A 22,706-nucleotide genomic window follows, 5' to 3' on the forward strand; every position below is an offset into this window, starting at 1 on the left:
AATGGAGAACAAAGAGGGGTGCATTATTTAGGAGACCCGTTCATTGCTTGGCTAAAGGTGCCCTACTGTGGGCTGCAATACAGGCCAAGAGCCCCTGCAATTCAGGAGCCACCTGTGTCCCTTTCTGTACCTGGCTGGTGTCCACAGGAACAGGTGTGAAGGCAGCTTGGGTCAGGGACACGGTAGGCCCCAGCAGGTCCCGTGTGTATGTCCTCTCTTGCTTATATTCTCGGCTGTGTTCCACCTTCAACTTTTCTTTGGGCAGAACAGCTTCATAGCATGCTGCATAGCCGGGTGGAGGGAGAAACTTGAATTCCCCATGTCTCCCCCCGAGCAAAAAACGAACCCTACAAAGGAAGCAAATATACATCAATTATATCTTTGATATATATGAGAATATTAGTAACATTTGCTAGTAGAAAACTAACTTTGTCACAAGCCACATACTCCCCAAGTATGGCTAAAAGGAAAAATGCCCCTTGTAGCCGAATGCATCTAAACACATGGTGCCTAGCAGCTGAGACTGTCTGGGGAAGGTTTTGGAACCCTTAGAAGGTGTAGCCTTGGTGGAGGAAATGCATTACTGGAGATAGGCTTTTGGGTTTATACCTTCACCCCACTTCCTATTCTGGCTCTGTTTCTGATATAGGATGGAAAAGTGACCATTCCCTTTCTATACCATGTCTTGCCTGTCATTGTGAACTCTAACCTTTGGAACTGTTAAGTCAAGATAAACAGATCATTGCTTTTTGTCTTAGTATTTTATCACAATAGCAGCAAAGTAATTAATACAATATCACAATAGTCTTATCATCTAGGACTTTAAAAGTCTCTCCCCATAAAAGGTTAAACACAAGAGCATCATCATGGCTGAAGAAGAAAACTTAGTTTAAGTGTATTCACAGGTCAGTGAGGACCCAGCACTTCTGGATGACTAGAAAGAACAGTTTCGTGATAGAATGTGCATTGCCATATTTCTATGAATGTAAGACATGTTTTCAGTCACTCCATGTCCCAAGGCACCCAAGGACTAGACACAGCTAGCTATCTGTGTGCTTAAAATGATGGGATCTGGACAATGGCGAGGAAAAAACAGCTACCATGTTTAATCTGACTTCCTAGGGAAATTCCTTAAAGAAGCCCTAAGTGTCACCTCTGCTTGCTGAAGAAAGCAGGTAACCATAGTTACAATTCTTTGCCAATTTCAACAACAGCAAGATACTTACTAAGATTTTGTGTGCATTGTGTTCAATTAAATAAAATGTGAGCTTTATTGAAGGAGCATTGAAACAATCATATGACAGTAATTATGAGGGTGGTCAGCTTACAAAAAAGACCCAAAAACAAACAAAACAAAAAACCAACACCTTAAACTCCTTATAAATAACTTTCTGCTTCTTTTCCCATTTTTTCCCTTAGAAGGAAGTAGGATAAAATAATGGAAAACATTTAAATAAATGACAAACTTAGAGAAAAAACATAATTTGTATAAATATATCAGAAATGGCTGTATCTTCATGGATAGCTAATGCCTCTGGATTACTTTTCTTCTGTATATTGCCTTATACCTAGAAATATTCCTTGGAAATCATTATAACCCTAAGAGTAACCAAAGGAAAACAAAGACAGTTGGTAGAAATAAGAGTTTTTTTCCTATTAGGGAGACAGACCAGTGATAACATGAGAATTTACCATGACAAGCCATCATGGAATTAAAATATTTTTGTAGATTTTCATCTATCCTCCTTTATAAAACACCATGGTAAACCTGAGAAATGGGTGTGAAGCTTCAGGTCACTGAAAGTGGGAGAGCCCTGCAGAACAATGAGCATGTGGGCAGGACATGGGGCTCTATGGTGGGGGGAGTCCTCTGCTGTGGAGGTATGAGAAGCAGGAATGGAAACAGACCAAGCAACAGAGAAGTACTAACTTTATTCCCGCAGAGAAACTGACAACTGGAAAGAACAGGCCATCGATATTGAAGTTCTCAAACATTCCTTGCACAGGTTGTCCATTAATGCGAAATGAGATGCTGGGGGCACTCAGATCTAAACAACAACTGATGACATCGTCAGTTCTCAGCAGGTGCTGGTTGGGGGAGCTCACGGTTCGAGCTATACAACCTGTTGGGGAAAAACGGTAAGTAAGGTGAGGTTTAAAATGAAGAATCATCCTCAGTCATACAGTAAGAGTGATGGAACAAAGCCAAGAAGAGAATCCACCATGGAGGCTAATGTGCACTGTCAACTGGGCTGGACTAAGAACCATAAAAGTAACAGACCTCGGGCATTATCTTGACCTTAAACATGGGCAGCATCATCCCCTAGGCTGCAATCTCAGTGAGGAGTACAAAGAAAGCTGACACCAGAAATGATGCTCTTTGCTTCCTGGCTATGCACGCAGTATCACCAGTTACTTCCTGCTTCCTGTTTCCTGCTTCCTGCTTGCTTCTTGCTTCCTGCCATCATTCTTTCCCTACCATGATGGACTGTGTCACCTGTAACTCTAAGCCTAAATTGGATGCTTCCTCACTGAAACTGTTTCTTGATGGGTACCTTGTGTGAATCTCCAAAATAAGTATCATGTGATATCTTGTGCTAAACTCTGGGTCAAAAGGAAAGCAAACTTGTTTTATTTGCAGGAGCTAGAGAGCTTGGACAGAAAATGGGTCTTGTCGTTTCTAGAAAATTCTGCACGTTTATGAATGCTGTTTGATGAAGAAATTATCTCAAAGAAAATAAAATGATGTCAGGAGGTATCTAGAAAAGCATCTAACTTCCAATAGCTCTCAGCCACCTACCATTTGACTTCTATAGCCCTTGACAAATAACTTACCTTCTGAACCAATCAACTAACCTACCTTCCTTCCTTTTATTTCTTGGGTTTTTTTTTTTTTTTTTTTTTTTTTTTTTTTGCATTTTTTGTTTGGTTTGGTTTGCTCTTTTGTTTTTCATGACTAGGTTTTTCTGTATAGCCCTGTCTATCCTGGAACTCTGTAGATCAGGCTAGTCTTATACTCAGAGATCCATCTGCCTGTGCCTCCTGAGTTCTGGGATTGAAGGCATGTGTTTTATTGCAAACAGAAGACTGGATGTCTTCTAGAATTAGTGTGTTGGAAAAGTAATGATTTAGAAGCAGCAGTCTCAGGCACAGCGACGACTGGTATCTCTACTCTTACCCATGTAATTTCAAAAATCCAAAAGGAAGCCAGGATAGTGAAAGCAGGAACTATCACTGTTCTTACAGCATATTGATCATCATGAGAGAATTGACGGCCGATTTTCTTCTGTTTTATAATAAAACTTATTTTACACGTGGTTTGAATTGGCTTCTGCAGTCCAACAGGATACAACAGGAGGCATGAAGCTATTTGACAAATGTACTTTCCCCTAGACACCCCCTGGTATCAGCCCACTCCTGATGACATCACAAGCCCTCAGATAATTAGTTCCAAGGGACATCCACCATACATAGCCCACTACAAAAAAGAAGTTACTGGTCTCCTTATAACATAGGCTGACAGATACAAGCATATTCACACTTAGAACAAAGATAAAAGCAGACTTCATGATGCATGCTTTGCTTTAAATTTTATTTCACTTCTCATTTACTTGTTATGTGTCTGTTTGTGGATGTTACAATGGTTTGAATAAAAAGGACCTCCATAGGCTAATATATTTTAATGTTTAATCATCAGGGAATGACACTATTTAAAAAGGATTAGGTATGGCCTTGTTAGGAGAAATGTGTTATTGGAGGAGAGCTTTCAAAAGTGCACACCACACACAGTCTCTCTCTCTCTCTCTCTCTCTCTTTCCGACTGTAGATCACAATGTAGCTCCCAAGTACTTCTCCAGCACCATGTCTGCTGCTCTGTTCCCTGCCATAATGATAATGAACTAAACCTCTGCATTGTAAGCAAGCCCCCAATGCTTTATTTTATAAGAGTTACCTTGGTTTTGCTATCTCTTCACAGTAGTAGAAAAGCAACTAAGACAGATGCATAAGCACACATTCACTCAGGCACAGATGTGTGCCGTGATGTGCTTCTGGAAGTTAAAGAACAACTTGTGCAAGGTGCAAGTCTATTCTCTCCTTCTATCATGTATCTCCATGATCAAAGTCAGGTCTCCTGAATCAACTCCATCTCCATCCCTCATGCTTTCCATAAACACACACACACACACACACACACACAAACACAAACACACACACACACACACACAAACACAAACACACACACACACACACAAACACAAACACACACACACACACACACAAACACAAACACACACACACACACACAAACACAAACACACACACACACAAACACAAACACACACACACACACACACAAACACACACACACACACACACAAACACACACACACACACACACACACACACACTTTTTTATGTCTTGCATGTGTCCAAAGAACACAGTTAAAACACCAGTGGTAGATGGATTCTACTTTCTAAAATGTGAAGACTGTTTTGATCTTATCAATATGTAACTCTTCCAGCATCCGAATCATTATTAGCTACATTTTCTAGAACTCCCTGAATATCATAAGAGCAGCTTTAAAATCAAGAAGAACCAAAAAACATGACAGCCAAGCAGCTCCTGGGAAAATGTTGATTCCCTCATTAATGTCAAGACCCACAGCTGATAAGAATGTTTCTATTTTAGCCACGATACTAAAATTACACCTCTACTACAATCCAATATACTGTTCAGTTTGATTGGCATTGCTGTGACAAAGCTAATGAAAACTGATGGTTCATCCATGTCCTATTCCCTGGAAAGTCTGTAGCTGAGGCACAGGGTCAGTGAAGAACTTGAGGCCATGGTTTGAAGGACACACACAGTGTGGAAGGTGCATGGTCACATCTCCAGGCAGAAGGCTTCTCCTTGCACACTCACTTCATTGAACTATCCTTCTTTTCTTCTTTAGTCCCCAGGGAGGAACAGCAGGTAGACACACAGCCTTGGGTGATGAATCCACACTGATCTTTCCTGGATTGCTTTACAACCTCCTCCAAAGATTTTTTTAAATTTCAATTCTCCAAAAGTACCCAGAGTTTCCCATTCTTGTCCTCATCTGGGCTGCTTCGATAACAATGGTGTACATAGCTGAGTGTCAGACAATCAATGAAGATGTCACTCAAAACTTGACTTGAGTCAAATTCCTGTTCTTCAGAATACTGGTCTCTAACTGCACAATGTTCAGGGGTAAAATGTGTTTTCTCCTAGAAATTGCCAGTTTCCATTAAAAGGAACCATTAAAAGGAAGAAAAATGTGAGACTAACTCCAGGGAAGTTGTCTCAGTTGGTATGAGTGTGACATAGAACTTAGGCAAATCCTACCAGCACCCCTATGATGAGATGTGAGAATCTTTGGAGGGCTGTGGGTTATATATAGTAGTAATGAGATCCTGTCTCAAATTGGGTGGTCCTTTGTCCTCTCTCCACACACACACACACACACACACACACACACACATACACACACACACACACACACACATACACACACACACACACACACACACACACACATACACACACACACACACACATACACACACATACACACACACACACACACACACACATACACACACACACACACACACACACACACACATACACACACACACACACACACACACACACACACACACACACACCCCAAACCAAACAAAACCTCTCACACCAAGAAAAAATTTTAAAAATAAATAACAAGTTCTCCTGACTACAGAGCTTTAGGATCATTTTCTCCGAGCAGTCTGTGGCCTGCCATCTTTCCTGTGGCATATCCACACAATCATGATACTGCTCTTATTTTTCTGTTTAGTGTTTTGCCATAAGAGTGTAAAGCACAGGTTTCAGTTGCAACAGCACTGAACATGTCAAAAGGGAAAGTCTCAAGGTGAATGTAAGATCAAATGTAGTAAAATGCCCAATAAAGTAGTTCAAGGATGTGTTGTCTAAGGAACACTTCCCCCCAACCCCTGCCTAGAAGAAAACACCTTAACATGGTTCATTCATCCAGCAGAGGGCTCATTTCTCATGAAGTTAATTTTCAGAAGTGAGGGTAATGGAGTTCAGAGCATTATAGATCAAATATACCATAAAACAGAACTTAGTCATATGTTTGGCTGAGCACTCTTCTCCTGACCTTGGGACCACAGGATATTACTATGGGAACAAGGAAGGCATTATCACTCTGATTGGTTCATGCGTCTGGAGGGAAGCAATATAAGTTATCCTGGGACCTCTAGCCACAAACACCAAACGTTAGATGAGCTATCCAAAACATGGCTCCCTTATGACATTTGAACTGGATAAAAGAGGGCCAATAACGCTTATTATGTAGATGTAATTCTACAGGGTGCTTTGAGTTCATTGATCTCCTTACTATCAACTCTTGGATTTAGTTCACTTAAAATTTTAAGCCCCCTATCCAGAATTTGTCAAGCCTCTACACTATTAAATGAACATCACAACCGAGAGACAAAGTTCAGCTCCTACAATTGAAGGTAACTCTTTGTGTCTTCTATACACCTAATGTAAGTAAGATACATCAAGGTCACTCTAGAACTGACTTATAAACGCCACTTCCTGAATTGAACATACCAACAACAATCCAGGCCAAATTCTACCATCTGAGAGCAACAATATTATGCAAAATAATACCACATTACTATGCAAGAACTAAACACTAACATAAACTAAACTATACCCACTTGTGATCTGGAGAAAAATTTTAACTTACAGCATTTGCAATAGGTACTCAGTACCGAGAATTGGCAGCCAGTTTCTTGGCTATTCATGCAGTTTGATGTTTTCCACATCTGTCAAGCCATGTCATACATGGACTGATCCCATAGAGCTTCCATTTGACTGGTTTCTGCTTTTACAGTAAGTCCCAGGGATCTAAACCAGCTATTGTATTATATGATTTTTGTGATGAACACTGAATCTTTGCACATACCCATTAAAGTGATTCAGAAATACATGTGATTCTTGTAGGTTGTTCATGGACTAGAAAGCCATTTTAAAATACATATCTATGATCTTTACAGCCCCTTGGAGATGCATTATTGATACAAGTATTCTTTTCTTCTGTAGTTAAACATCTGCTTTTTGTTAAACTCTTGTACTCATCCCCTCAGCGTTGAAGTTCTAGGCAACCAATACTCTCAGCTTGCAGACATGCGCAACAGGGTCATGAGACAGCCATCTGGAAATTCTTTAAAGAAAAGGGACAGTACCTACCTGACCAGAGGTGAAGGCCGTCAAAGCCATAGGAGAAGAGGTCATCACCAACACCATTTCCGCCCCACTCTTCACCCCCACCTGGGTATGGGGAATAGCCTTCGGTGGAAGCCCAGCCCACTCGCAGGTGAGTGGCTTCTGCTGTCACGAAGGGTTGCGTATGGTCCACCATGAGCTCGTAGTACCACTTCTTATACTGTGCTGATCCTTCGCTGACACCCAGGAAAATATTAGGCCTCATGCTTTTAGACAGAAAAGGACAAAGAAAACTTCCGTTGGTTTCCTTACTTGTTATTTTAAGTATTATTCCCGATTCTCTATGATGTACATCTATGATGCCCAATGTTGTCAACATTGAGAATCATTTAGGAGACCAACTTCTGGACATGTCTTAGATCATGTTTCTAGATTTAGTTCATTGAGGTGGCCAGTACTATCCCACGTGCCGGGGTCATGGGCTAAATAAACATGGTGTCAGCATCGGCATTCATCTCTCTGCTTCCTGAACGAGGATGCAAAGAACTCATCCATCCTGTGCACCTGCAGCCATGTGCTGTCCCACCTGTACCAAGCTGCCAGCCGGAATCACACTTCCTTCCCAAGTTGCTTTTGTCATGTATGATAACAGATGTTTGACTCCAGCTCCAGGAAACCCGATGCTTTCCTCTGTCCCCCAGGCATGCATGTGGTACACATCCATGCCATACACCCAAACTCATAAACTGGAAATAAATAAATCTTTTAGAAACCACTGCCTATCCAGATGCTGGACGTCTCGATCTCACGCCGCCTCTGTTTATAGAAGAAGAAATAAAGTAGCCGGAAGCTTCAGGACAGCCCCCTAGTAACTCTACCGCACAGAACATTTTGTTGGTTGTTTTCTGGCTTTCTGATTTCTTTCTCTAGAGGGATAAGAATAACACAGCAGGGTTCTCACTAGCTCAGTTTCTGCAGACCCAAGAGCTGCCTCAGCCCCACCCTCAACATCTACAAAAGTTAGACAAGAGCAGTACCACGGAGGGCTCACAAAATAGAGACAGCACAAGCCACAGGCAAATCACAGCACTGGGTAGCTCTCTCGACTGTCAGATTCCCTAAAAGGCAGATCTGGTGGAATATGCCATTTTGTTAGCTATTTAGTTTGAGACGTCTTAGGCTTTGGGCACTACTGTCTTTATCACCTGTAGCACTTGGGCTACTGAAGAACAGAGCAGCTGGCTTCCTAGGGAGGGAGTTCCCAGGCTGTGGGGTGAAGAGACAAATATGTCTGTGGGAACTTATTTACCTGCTGACGTGATTGACAAGCCGGGTCTGCAGTAAGAGATCTCGTCCCGGCAGGAGGTTATCACAGATGAGATGCTGATTAGAACGAACAGCAACTCCATGGCATACACAGAGAGAACACAGCACATCCAGGACCTGGGGAGAGATGACACTCCCAGCTGATTGTGACCGAAGCATCAACAGCATTTACCACAAGGCAAACACAACCTCAACACCCCAACTATGACTGATTTTTATTTATCCATCTCTGTTTTTCTAGGTCTCTATCGGTCTCTCTCACTCTATGTGTGTGTGTGTGTGTGTGTGAGAGAGAGAGAGAGAGAGAGAGAGAGATGCATGTGTATATGTGGTGTGCATGCATGTGTGTATGCATGTTCAAATGTGTATGTGTGTACATGCATGTGTGTATGTGTGTACATGCATGTGTGCATGTACGTACAAAAGACAGGTTGATGTCGGGTATCTCCCTGAATCATTCTTTCCACCTTATATGCTGAGGCAGGATCTCTCACTTGAACCAGAGATTACCATTTTGACTACTCTAGCTATCCAGCTTGCCCTGGAGTTGTGTGTGTGTGTGCGTGTGTGTGTTCGTGTGTGTGTGTGTGTGTGTGTGTGTGTGTGTGTGTGTGTGTGTGGTGGGGGGATATTGTTTCTTATGTCTGCCACCCAAGCCCTGGGGTTACAGGAAGTTGTCCACTTTCCCGGCATTCCTGCAGATGAGGGGGATATGGTTCTCATGTTTTCGGGAGCACTTTATCCTGCCTCACCCTTAGCCCCAGCGTGCTCATTTTAACATGACAGTGGGCGTTCCAGTGACTCCCAACTTTCCTTCACACACAAGGCAAGATTGTGCTCCCACAGGTGTGATGAGGAGATGCTGGATAATCTCACTCCATGGAAACTAAGGATGGAAAATGCCCAAGACAACCTCAACACATCTTGAAATCATGTTATATTAGCATATCTCTTAATTTACTAATTTATCTTTAGCTGATACAGAAAGACAAAAGCCACATTGATGTATAGGCTACCAGGCACTGCTCAGATGCACGGATATGTTGTATGACATTCAAATCACGATAAATGAATCAATCTCCTCAAACTTTTTCATTTATTTTATTAGTACTGTTTCATTTTCTAATTATAAAGTAGAAAATTAGTAAAATTCACAAGGTACCTGTTAAAAGAGAGAGAAAAAAAGATTTTATTTTATTTTCCTTTGTTTTAAATCATTATATAGCATGTTAGATGTTTTGGCTTCTTGGAATTTTAATCTTTTTTGGCTTGTTGGAGATTTATTCTATCTTTATCCCTGGTTTATACAAATTAAGGCAAAAGCATTAAGATCTTCTCTCCTGTGCTTTTGCATGTAGAGTTCACTCTTCACAAACTGGTGATTCTAGAGCTCACTCACAGGATCAGACAGCTGACTTACCTTGTGGTTTCTGCCATGCTTGTCTAAAAGCGAGATAATGGACTTGATGTGTCCTTCTTTGATGATATTCAGAGCTTCTGGGCTCTCCACTAACACACAGTGGAGAACCTCCAGGATACCTACATCGAGGAAATGCAGAAGGAAGGTTGATGTTTTTTGGAGAACCAGTTACTTTTTATTGTTTATACTCAGTTGCACTCTCTCTGCTTGACATGTCATTACTTAGTGATCAATCTGTTTGCCACAGGGCACTGTGGGAAGCAACAGGTACCATTGGCCAGAGCAGACAGATAGCTAAAGATGACAAACCCCAGTGGAGAGAGGTGTAGGGCTTAGCTGAAGAAGGTGACTGTATCTCTGGAGCACAGTAGGGAACAGTGTGGCAGGCCTTGGGAACTCAGCAAATGCATCCCCTCCAGACAGTCACAGAGAGAAGGAGGGCGGAGGGACAGGTGGCACTCAGGGTAGGCCAGTATTAGAGACAAGAATGGCTAGACAGTCGCTTAGGGCAGATCCTGAAGCCTTCTGGCATTTAAAACACAGTCCTATGCCAGAGAGAGGGGCCAATGTGTAAAGCACTTGCAGCCAAGCCTGACAACATGGGTTGCTGCCCCCCAACCCAATGAAAGAAATAAACTAGAATAGAAATGAAAAATATAAACCATAACCATCACAAAAGTAGAATATATCCTTTTCTGTTTTTATAAAAGAGTAAAGACAAAGTGGTTTCCATTTTTTCATTTTGAGAATGTTTGCTGTATACTTGAGAAGGTACCTGAAAACCATATTACTTTCTTTTCTTTCCTTTTTTCTATTGTCCTGTCACTGAGTCAGCAAAATGGCTCACACTGATAAAGGTACTTGCTGCCAACCCTGCCAACCTGAGATTGGATCCTTGGGTAGATACACATGGTAGAAGCTTCCAGTTGTCCTCTGACCTCTACAAGTTCACTGGGGCATGCTTGACCACACACACACACACACACACACACACACACACACACACACACGTGAACACATAAACACAATCAAATATAATTTCAACAATAAATAGAGAGACTAACTAGCCATCTATGATTGCTCACATCTCAACTGTCTGCAAACATGGCATGCAGAGCGATGTTTGTCTCTCCAAGCAAGGCACAGAATTGGAAAGAAACTTCTAAAATCCCATAGAAAAGTTCTTATGTGTCAAGTGGAATCCACTTTTTTAGAACAGACGCTGGTGACGTCAGGTTCACAAAAAGGATGAAGAAGTCATTCCCTCAAGTTCTGGCTTCTCTGCCATGAGTTAATCTATTAAAATATCCACAAATATTCAATTTGTATAGTACCTCAAACTCTGGGGCTAATTTAGCAGTGGTCAGGCAGCCTGATGATAATGAAAGGGGAAAAAAACTCAAAGGAAACAGAAATTCAAGAAGGCAAAACTTGAGATAGAGATGCTGACATCATTGTACCAAAGCTGACCAGGGCCGTCACCAACATCTAAACTGCTGCAATAAAACAAATTCACCATCCTGCGCCTGTATAGACTATGATACTGCTGATGGGAAAGCATTGGCTTTCCCACACTACCCTGATGGCTTTTATTTATTTATTTTTGTCTCCATTATTTATTATTGCAGAGCGCATGGATGCCTACTTTTATTAATACAGCTTTACTAGGCTGTCTTAATGCAGTCATTCACTGACTGTCTGCTCCCCACTACAAACCAGAACGGAGGAGCTGTCCTCCAGACCTGGAGGCACACTGGCTCTAAAATATTTATCTTGATGCTATAAAACCTAGAGGAATCAGGAGGGCTGATTACCTCACAGAAGAGGAAGGCTATGGGAGAAGGCTCGTCCCTGCCACCCAGAAAAGGATGAGCTGTCAATAATAAGGAGCCACAGAAAACCCAAAGGGCCTGTCCTGACGCCTCCAGGTTGAGAACAGTAGCACATTTCTGGGACTTGTGGTACTCTGAATCGGCAGCATTAGCTTTTTATGGGAAGTTGGCAACAAAACCAAAACCGAAACAAAATAAAACAAAATGCCAAGAAATGGAAGACTCTTAGCAAATAATGGCTCATAAAGGTTCACAGTGAAACTGGATGCACCAGAAAAGGTGTATGTCTATGTCTGGTTGTGAAGAGGGTATGCTACAAACCAGAGCAGTAACGTGAGATCAAAACACTGAACCAGCAAGGTGGAAGCAGAGAATCTATTAAGACAGAGAATCCTTAGAGGCGCATTGGTCAGCCATACTGTAATGGTATGTGACCAGTGGTAAGGACCACCATCTCAAACAGGGAGAAATCACAGTACCTGTGGCGACTGTGCCCTGGTCTCTACATGCATGCCCTGGTGTGTGCACACTTGCACTCAAGCACACAAACACACGCACACACACATGCACTTGCACACCCTATGGGCAGACACAAAGACTAAAATAAGAAATGACTTCACTTTTGGTATAAGATAAATGACTAATTTATTTTTTAAGCCTTCTGGCAAACAGAAAAGGGGAAAAAGAAAAAAAAAACATGCAATTTTCTTTCTTTCTGTTACCAAGAGCTAAGCTGTAAAGCAAATGTAAGTAACCATAAGTAGGGTTTCTATATCTGACACAAATGGAGAAAGAACATATTTATATATCACATTATCACTCAAATTCATAAAGTTTCAAAATTGTGACTGCAAGGGCTGTGGCTTCAAGGCTAATGCATGAAAGACAACATTATGGATATTTTGAATGTCTCAGAATGTTTTTGAGGCCAAAGAGGAAAATAAACTCATTATTTCTCAGGCTCCTGTGATACTGAGGGGGGGAGGAGAGTTGACAAAGGTTAAGTTTGAAAATAGAACCCAGATTTGCCAAATCAGGGAAGAGGTGAAAATGGGAGGCAGCACATAATATTCTTATGCATGCAGAGAGCAACAGAACCCACTCTGGGAGGGGTGTCAGCAAAACAAAGGAGCAAAGGAGAAAGACTAAAGTTTGGAAGGTGGGTGTGAGACTCCCGGGGTAAACTGACTGAGAGAAAACAGTGAAATGATAATGTACAGTTCAGCCTAATTAGGCTGCTAACAGCCACTCCCTTCACGAAGGACAAAGAAACCACAGTTGCCAAAGGACAGTTAGGAAAACGGAATGCAGTTCTAGGCAGTGCGTGATGGAACAACCAAATGGCCATATCAGAAACCTTATATTATTCAAATTTTTATTTGGATGCATTGTTCTATCTAAAAAGATAGTAAAGGCTGAAGATGCAGCTTAGTAAAGCGGTGGAGTGTTTGGTTAGCAGCCCGGGGTTTGATCCCCAGCACCCCTTAAAACTGAGCTATGGTGGTAGCTCATGCCTGTTATCCAGTCTCAACACCAGGTAACTGGAGACTGCAGGGTCTGAAGTTCAAGGTCACCCTCCACTACATAGTGAGTTGAAGGCTTGAGTCACAGGAGCCTCCATCTCAAAGAACAAAAGCTGATCAAATGCTCAGTGGTAACCTCAATCACAAACAGGACCAGGTGTTCCTATGCTGTTTGACTTGAATTGATTTTTCTCAATCAGTTTATTACTGAGTGCATCTAGTGGGCCAGTCTTTGTAAGCTCTTGGGTCTGGGTAAGATTCAGAAAAAAGACATTACTCTAGAGCTCACAGTGTTAACACAGGCTCAATTCTCCTCTGCTTTCCCTTGACCTCAAACAAGGGCCTTGTCCTCTCTGCTGTTAAAAGATGACATCCTGGTTTTTGGCACCACTGTTAGAAAAAGGATGAGGAGAGAGAAGGGTAGATATGGCCCATGGAGGTGTGGTGAGGCCTGGAAATGAGGGGATGCCTCTGGGGATCCATGTTGGGAATCCCTTCCTCCAGTAATAGAGGCAGAGAGCGGGTGGGGGGGGGGGAGAGAGAGAGAGAAGAGAGGAGTAGGGGAGTAGGGGAGTAGAGGCCAGCCATGAGCAGGTGGAGAAAGAGGGGGAAGGGAAGGGGAAGAGGAGGGGTAAGGGTGGGTGAGTAAGAGAGCAAGAGAACAAGAGAGCAAGAGAGAGAGAGGAGGGGGCAAGCAGCCTCTTTTATAGTGTCAGGTCACTGGGGCAGATCATACCTGGCTAGTGCCAGGTAACTGAGGGGTAGGGTATACCTGGCTGTTGCTAGGTAACTGAGGGGTGGGGTTTACAGAATCCCAACGTTCTCCATCTTTGAATGGAAATCGGATGGTAGATTGGCAAGAATTCAGGAAAACAGCATGTTTAAGATGAGTGCCCCTTGCCCAAAACATCAGGACCAGAAGTGTTCTAAATTCAGGTGGTTTCTTCATTGCTGTTTTAGATTGGCATACAGGTAAAGAGATACTTTAGGGACAAAGACCAAGTCTGAACACAAACCATTGTGCCTCATGTATGTTACATATGTAGTCTTGAAGTACTTTGATTTATCTTCATGTCTATTAAGCGTATTTATTTATTTATTTATTTATTTATTTATTTGCTGTGTGTATGAGTGGACATGTGTACTGCAACATGTCAGAGGACAACTTTGGACGTTCTCTCGCACTGTGTGGGTCAGGTCATCAGGCCTAATGGTAAGTCCCTCTACCTGTCAAGTCACGCTGCCAGCCTAAAGGCTATTATATACAACAGACTAAATAACTTTTCACAAGGAATACTGAGAGCATGGCACAGATAAGAAGGTACAAGACCTTCCTCTAGTAGACACTGAGTAAAGTGTGCCAAACACTGCATTCTGGCTCTGCCCCAATACATGAGGTCAGCCATCCAACTTTCGACTTGTGGCGTCTTGTTGGTGACAAAGATAGGGCCCAGGGGACAACCTACCTTCAGCTATTCATTGCTTTTTACTGCTCTCCAAACCCTGAAGTGTATGTCAAATACAGTCCCCGCAACTGCGTATGTCAGAGCAAGTTCTTAATCTTGACAATTTCATACATTATCATATCTGACCCCCCCATTTCCTCTCTAGCTCACCACATCCATTCCAACACAGTCCCCTGCTAACTTCATGTCTGATCATGGACAGATGTGGGGCCATCTATGGGTACACGAGAAATCCAAAAAAAGGAAGGAAGCAAGTAAAGAGGAAAGCAAGCAAGAAAGGAAGCAGGCAGGCAGCTGCTGGAAAAGGGACAATCATTCTTGTCAACTGTCAGTAACACTTTGATAAGCAATGGAGCCCAGGCAGCACATTTCCATTCTATGCCAGGATGGACAAGCTGGCTTAATCTTGTGCTAGTCTTGTACAGGAAACCAAAGCTTCTGTGAATGTATGAGCGCAGAGGCTCCATGGGTTCCTGCCACACTCGAATATCTGGAGGGATTCCTGTTGCAGTACCCCCAGTTCTCAGAGTCTCAGCCTCTCATCAATGCTTAAGTAGATAAGAAATTTCAGGCCCTTCCTTAATAGGTCTTGAAGAAAAAACTGACATTCCTCATAGAACAAGGAAGGTCTTCAAGCCATATAATCGGGTATCGTTTATGTAAAACTCAAATAGGCTGCAGACGCCACAGTTGCTACTGTGCTCACCCAAGTGTCCTTTTGCAATATGGTAAACAAACCTATTTTCTTTCTGAAACTCGCTCTTCTCCTTCCAGGCACTACAGCTCAAAGAGAAGGATGGTTTTTCAAGTAACCATGGAAAATTATGCTAGAATCACTCAGCTACACATCGAGAGGCAGGACACCATTCAGCCCCGACTTTAAAACAGCTGAAGAATTTTCACTGTAAGAACCATTTTCTAGAAACGCCATTTGCCTCTGCACTTCTGCACCCGCTTTAAGAAAAGCACTCTGAAGAAGACAAAGATGTCAGGAAACATAGGAGCACTGACTATTTCTTTTACTCCCTTCTGCCCTCCATCCCCACTCTCTCCCCTCCGTTTCATTTGGACTTTCCTTTGAGGGATTTCCCCCACTTGCTACATATCATCTTGTTGATAAAATGCAAGAAAAATTCAAGAACCCTCCCAAATGAAATACAGACTACGGGAGTCTGCCTCTGTTCACTTTCTCCCTCTTCCATCCTAGTTGCAACGTAATATTCTGTGCTGAAAGGAAATGAGTGTAATAGTATCTCCTCAGCAATGGTGACTCTCAAAAACTAACCTAAGAACCTTGTCTCTTTTTGACTCAACAGGTTACATCTAACCACGTATCAAGGAGGAAGACTTTGTAGGGCACCAGAGTCTGAGATGCTTTTGTACAAGTTTCCATGAAATCATTAACTGTGATAACTGCGGATACTTAAAGCATCCTGTGTCCAAGAACTGAACTCATTTCACGGCTCTGGCATCTGAAGTCCCGCCCCTTAAGAACTCTTCTGGTTCTGCACAGGTTCTGCACTGGAGGGGAGTTGGCAGGCTTCCCGAGTAAGAACTGCAAAGCAGTGCAGGTTCAGTGTTCAAAGAACAATTCAGCAGAAGCCCACCCTGCTCTGCCTTTCTTTAGCTGACTCAACCCCACAAACAGTACAGCCACAGCTGAGATCACCCAAGGCAGCAATTCTCACCTGTGGGTTGTGACCCCTTTGTGTGGGGGGGTGTCAAATATCACTTTTATAAACACAACGCCTTGTTTCCACCAACCCAAAGGCTGTGTGTCATTACATAGCTCTTCGGCCTCCTGCTGAGCTCTCTTTGCTTCCCCTCTTTATTCACCTACTACATGTTCCACTGAAAGCATTCTTTGTTCTGGTACCAACTTTGAGGAGCCACTTCTATACTGGAACATAGACTCCGGGTCACCTAAATCTGTGTCCCCAGGCCATGCTCACTCCTATGTGTTTCTATTACAAAGTCTTTCTTCTTTCAGGATCTCTGCTGTTACAGCAAGACTGCCTAGGAACAGCTCAGAAAGACGGTGACACAAGATTAAAAAAAAAAAAAATTCAACTAATTCAAAAGAAAACAGGTAACACTGAATTTGAAGTTTTCTTTGTCTGAAAGTAAAGAAAACTAGGAACATACCAGAGGATGCTTCCAGTCTCTCCAGTCTGCTGATCAGCCAGTCAAGGGAGCCAGAAAATTGAGCACAGTTTTTACGATTTCCTCTAATTAGAGCCGCTGCAAAAGAAGAACCTGAGTTAAGGTGATTTTTCAAGTTCAAGGACAAAGGTAAAGTCACAAGAGGCATGAAATAGGAGAGAACAAAGCATGTCCCAGTCTCATCGATCTAAACTATATGCAAATGAAATGCAACCACAAACACACACACATACACACACAAAGCTCTGAGTGTGTGTGTGTGTGTGTGTGTGTGTGTGTGTGTGTGTGTGTGTGTGTGTTTTAAATGTCTTGGCTTCTCCTGGAGGGGACTGAAAACTTCTCATTAGAAGGCAAACAATTCCAGAAAGCAGAGATTCACACAGGGAGGTGATAATGAAAAGCGACAGAAACCAGCTCTCTGGAAGTTTCCCCGCTTGGATCCTAACACACATTGCTTTTAATTAGCCATCAGACTGAACTATTTGATCTCTCCAGAGCTCAATTTTCACACCTATCCTCCAAAGGACTTAAGAACATATCAGATTTCCTGAGACAACATAAAAGGACATATATCGCTAACAGCTACGATTCTAACAGGTGTGCTGGGAGATGTAACTAAATTAATCATGGGAAAAATGACAGGGCCGATTGCTAATAAAGTCATAAGCCACTATGTTCCCCTCATCACTAATCTATCCCCTAGCACATAAAAATGGTTTAGAGAAACCTATTTTAACTTTGCCTAACCTTGTAATATCTCAACTTCTTTAACCAAAGATCCTGACTCACAGGAAATTCTGAAATAATATTCCCATCCAGAATATATACTCAATTTTTTCCCATTTTTTCCCCCATTAAAAACTGAGTAGATCCAGTTCTCTGACAGGCAACTTGTATTTTTTTCCCCATTAAAAACTGAGCAGATCTGGTTCTGTGACAGGAAACTTGTATTTTCCCACCAAATTTCTAGGCTTATACCTGCCAGAAACAGTGTGAGTGCTCACAGGTGTGTGTGGGATTTTTGAATAGCATGATATTGAAAGGAAGAAAACAAGTATTCGAGGGACAGTTATTATTCACAGGAGGGTCACACCAGGAGGTAGGCTGAAGGACAGGCATCTGAGGCTCTCACCTGGAACCTACTGCTTAAGAACAAGAGGGTGAAAGGCCTGTGGTTAGTCTACAAACCACAGTGAAGATGCCGTTCATGTCTCCTTCCAAAGTCAGCCAGCAAATAAAGCCGATTCCTGCTCTGACAGAAAAAGGGAGGTACACAAAAGGACAGGAAGATTTTTTTCCTCCCCCTGCCCAAAGGAAGACTTAGCCTCAGGAAAAAGGAGGGGCACACAGTGACAGGGTCCAAGGACAGGTGTGTGACGCCAAGCTTGCCAACCTCGGTTTGATCCTCAAGACCCTTATATGGTGGAAGGAATGACAATGCTTGCAGGCTGTTCTCTGGACTTCACATGTCCACCTTGGCATGCCTACGCCTCTCCTACCCACAACACACAATGCACACCAATGAAACGTTTAAAAAATCCATAAAGTTAAGTTTTGATGGCATCCACATTCATCACACTAATCTTCATCCGACGACCATTTTCGCCTCCACAGTTCAATGTGAGCAGAAAACTACACTATAGAGCACAAGACAAAAACCTTCCCCAGTTCTAGAAAACCACGATTCCAACAGCATGCTTTAACTGCTGCCTCACTGGCCCTGATCTCTAAGGCAAATCTCCCACAAAGGCCATTTCCCCTTCAGTTATTTAAGAATTATTGAAATCAGAGGATTGGGCCACGTGTGACACTGTGAAGGCAAGGAAAATAAAATATGAACAGTGTGCAGTCTTGTATGTCTTCCTGTGCTGGATTTTAAGTTCCTTTAAATCTAGTATTCTGCCTTGTTCAATGTCTCCACAATGCAGAAAGCTTTGGAGAGCAGATATCTCTCAGCTACACCAAGGGGTGAGAACACGGTATGAATACCCAGTACTTAAGTAACTGCAGCTCATCTTATATGCGATAGAAACAGTCCAGCTATAGCTCTTAAGAAGCAAAAGCAAGTTCGTGGAACTAATTTTTATCTATGTTTGAATACTTAACGCTCTTTAAACTTTCATCTAGTCGGAGTGTGAAAGTGAGAATTATTAGTTTTCTGTGTCTGTGTCATCTTGTGTCTTGTGTCTGTGTCATTTTGTATTTTGTGTCTGTGTCTTGTGTATTGTGTATTGTGTCTTGTGTCTTGTGTCTGTGTCTTGTGTCTGTGTCTTGAGTCTGTGTCTGTGTCTTGTGTCTGTGTCTGTATCTGTCTGTGTCTATGTCTTGTGTCTTGTCTGTGTCTGTGTCTTGTGTATCTTGTGTCTTGTGTATCTTGTGTCTCATGTCTGTGTCTGTGTCTGTATCTGTCTGTGTCTATGTCTTATGTCTTGTCTTGTGTATCTTGTGTCTTGTGTATCTTGTGTCTTGTGTATCTTGTGTCTTGTGTATCTTGTGTCTCATGTCTGTGTCTGTATCTGTCTGTGTCTATGTCTTATGTCTTGTCTTATGTATCTTGTGTCTTGTGTATCTTGTGTCTTGTGTATCTTGTGTCTTGTGTATCTTGTGTCTCATGTCTGTGTCTGTGTCTGTATCTGTCTGTGTCTATGTCTTATGTCTTGTCTTATGTATCTTGTGTCTTGTGTATCTTGTGTCTTGTGTATCTTGTGTCTTGTGTATCTTGTGTCTCATGTCTGTGTCTGTGTCTGTATCTGTCTGTTTCTATGTCTTGTGTCTTGTGTATCTTGTGTCTTGTGGTGTCTTGTGCTTATGTCTTGTGTATTGTGCCTCTGCCTATGCCTGTTCTCCTGTCTGTGGGAGGTCAGGCTATGTCACCCTGCAGGTATTGGCACTTGTTGCCAGCTTCTAATTCACTATAATTATCCCTCCTCAGCCTTCCAGGTGCTGGGTTTATAAGCAGATAGCACTGTACTCAGCATTGGTATTGAACACTAGCTTTTAAAGTTATTATTAATGTGCTGGTGAGATAGTCCAGTGGGTAGAGTTTTTCTTGTTGAGTCTGAAGAGTCAATCCCAGGGATTCACATAGCAGAAAGAGAGGTCAGAGATGCCCTCTGATTTCCATATGTGCACAGTGGCACATGAGCCCACATGGATATACAAATATAGTAAATACATGTAATAACAAAATTCTTATTATACGATTTGGTGGTTTGAGTAAAAACATCCCTATCAGATTACATATGGAAGTGCCACAGGCTTCAGTTGGTGGTGAAAGTAGAGGAGGTTTGGGAGAGGAGGCCTGATTAGAGGAAGTATGTTACTAGAAGTGGGCTTTGAGAGTTCAAAGACTCATTGTTTTTACTTAGGTGTCTCAGCTTCATATTTGCAGTTCAAGATGGGCGTTCTCTTCTCCCTACTCCAACCTGCAACTTCCTGCCACGCCTCCTTGCTGTGATGAATGTTTCTTGGCCCTCTGGAACCATAGGTCCAAATAAACTCTTTCTTCTGTAAGTTATCCTGGTCAAGGTGTTTTAGCACAGCGACAGAGAAGTGGCTGACATATACAAGTACTCAGTTACTCATTTCTTACCTCATGTGAGTCCCAATTTAGAACAGTAAAACCGACTGAAATCTTTTTGACTTAAAGGAAAAATAGCATGAATTTCATAGAAGCAGTGCTTTGGATTTTGGACTGTGTTTCTGGGCTAACGATATATCATTCAGTGTTCTCTTGTGGCATTAGGTAATTAGTTCCAGTCCACCAATCATCATGAGGGTCAATGGCTGATGCTCAACAATATAGTTTATTAACAGCATTTTGGGGGCACAAGTCTTTAACCTATTACATGAGCCATCTTTCCTTTTAAATAGGCATCACAGTGGATGGTTGTATGGTTGTATCCGTTTGTGGGATAACGTCGGTCTGCTCTGAGAGTCTTTTAGAAAGATTGTGCTACACTATTGGTATTCCAATGTTTCTCATTTAAAGGGAGAGCGCTGAACAGCTCTTCCTTTGTCTGCTTTCAACTGACAGTTTTAACACTAATTAAACACAGCCTTTCAAAGCGAGCTCCTGTATTTTTTTGTTAGCTGGAAGGCAAGGAGTATGTTGCTGTTTTAACTATATGAAATATCACACAGAAACCTTTCTGAAAGTGTCTATAAAAGAATCTTCCTTATCTACCTAAGATTTCATACAAATCTAAAGTGAAGACAGTAAGAATTACAGTCAGTCTGCTGAACTCTCTGGTCTCACTGTCAAGTACAGATCTGTATTTTCATTGCGATTTACCCCGAGGCATCTGGCAGAAAGAGAGAGAGAGAGAGAGAGAGAGAGAGAGAGAGAGAGAGAGAGAGAGAGAGAGAGAGACAGAAAGAAAGAAAGAAAGAAAGAAAGAAAGAAAGAAAGAAAGAAAGAAAGAAAGAAAGAAAGAAAGAAAGAAAGAAAGAAAGAAAGGAAAACTTCCCATGGAGGTACCTTTGGGAAGGACTACCACATCTTTGCCAAAGACATTGTTTTTCCCTGTAAGTGGGGACTGGAGCCAATCAAGATCCACTATGCCATTCCTCAGATATGTGACCACAGGTCTGTCACCCTTAAATCCAACGCTGGGACCCCTGGGAGAATAGCAATTGCTTTAAGGTCACAAAATGAAGTTAGCCCAGACATGTTGATTATGGTCGTGACTCTTGGTAGTAATTTTTTCCTACTATTAGAAAGTCACACCACACCCATCCCAGCACCTCTGTAAATACCTCCTTATGGACTGGCACTTACTTGCATAAATAAACTCATTTTTACAAAAAAAAAAAAAAAAAAAAAAAAAAACCTCTCATTTTTACAAAAAAAAAAAAGAAAGAAAGAAAGAAAGAAAGATTGTGCTAAACAATAATGTCTGGGAGGTTAGATATACAAGACCCATTTTCAATATTCCGTATTTTTAGCTTATGAAGATGTGACTACCATGCACAGAAGAGCCTTGTGGCAGTATTGTGACATCCTGTCTTCATACTGGCATGTCGCTAAGCTTTGACCAAGACTTTCTCAAAAGAATGACAGGCTCAGAGAATTACCAATGGATTGACACTTTACTGTCAGGCCAAGAAATTCTCTCTCTTCTGTTCTTTTTTTTTTTTTCTTTTTTTTTTTTTTTTTTTTTTTTTTGTCTTCAAAACAAGATTTATTTCTTTTTAACATGAAAATACATGGAAAATACATTGGTCTCTTATCTGTTACAAATAAGACTCAAATTATTAATCATAACAAGAAGTGTTTCTTGAGATATTTCCATCTACACAAAAGACTAACAGCTTATTATTTTTTTTAAAGATTTTAAACATTTTTTGCTTAAAATTATACATTTTTGTCAGTACTGTTTTTTCAGACATTAAAATAAATTTTACATAAAACCATGTGAATATGTTTTTTAGTCAGTACTTGATTTTTTTCAAGGGCTTGACAGTATGCATTGAAAACGTACTAGTTGCAATAAGCGTAAAGTACATGCAAAACAAAACGCAACATGGAAATAGTCAAAGTCTTCTTGTTTTGTGAATATATGTATAGTTTTTGTTTTCTTTATTTCTTGGACTTCATACAGTCTGTGAGTTGTTTCTGGGGGAGTGCAAGCCTCTGGGGTTAGCATCCCACTATCAGTGACTGCATATTATGTCTGTTCTTTTGTGACTGGGTTATCTCACTCAGGATGATCTTCT

At 41.7% G+C, this 22,706-nt stretch overlaps 1 protein-coding gene across 1 annotated transcript in view; it reads right to left on the minus strand.

Annotated features, from left to right (window-relative positions):
• RYR2 (ryanodine receptor 2) overlaps positions 1 to 22,706 on the minus strand; it is a gene marked incomplete at both ends in the record, with an annotated part of 539,514 nt that overhangs the window by 226,665 nt on the left and 290,143 nt on the right. The window contains 6 exons of the mRNA XM_080918509.1: positions 131 to 347; positions 1,931 to 2,123; positions 7,283 to 7,524; positions 8,568 to 8,701; positions 10,005 to 10,123; positions 16,971 to 17,066. Coding sequence (XP_080774635.1) covers positions 131 to 347; positions 1,931 to 2,123; positions 7,283 to 7,524; positions 8,568 to 8,701; positions 10,005 to 10,123; positions 16,971 to 17,066 — 1,001 coding nt within the window. The remainder of the gene's footprint in view (positions 1 to 130; positions 348 to 1,930; positions 2,124 to 7,282; positions 7,525 to 8,567; positions 8,702 to 10,004; positions 10,124 to 16,970; positions 17,067 to 22,706) is intronic.

The sequence above is a fragment of the Micromys minutus genome (genome assembly GCF_963924665.1).
Source record: "Micromys minutus genome assembly, chromosome: 6".
NCBI classification, from domain to species: Eukaryota; Metazoa; Chordata; class Mammalia; order Rodentia; family Muridae; genus Micromys; species Micromys minutus.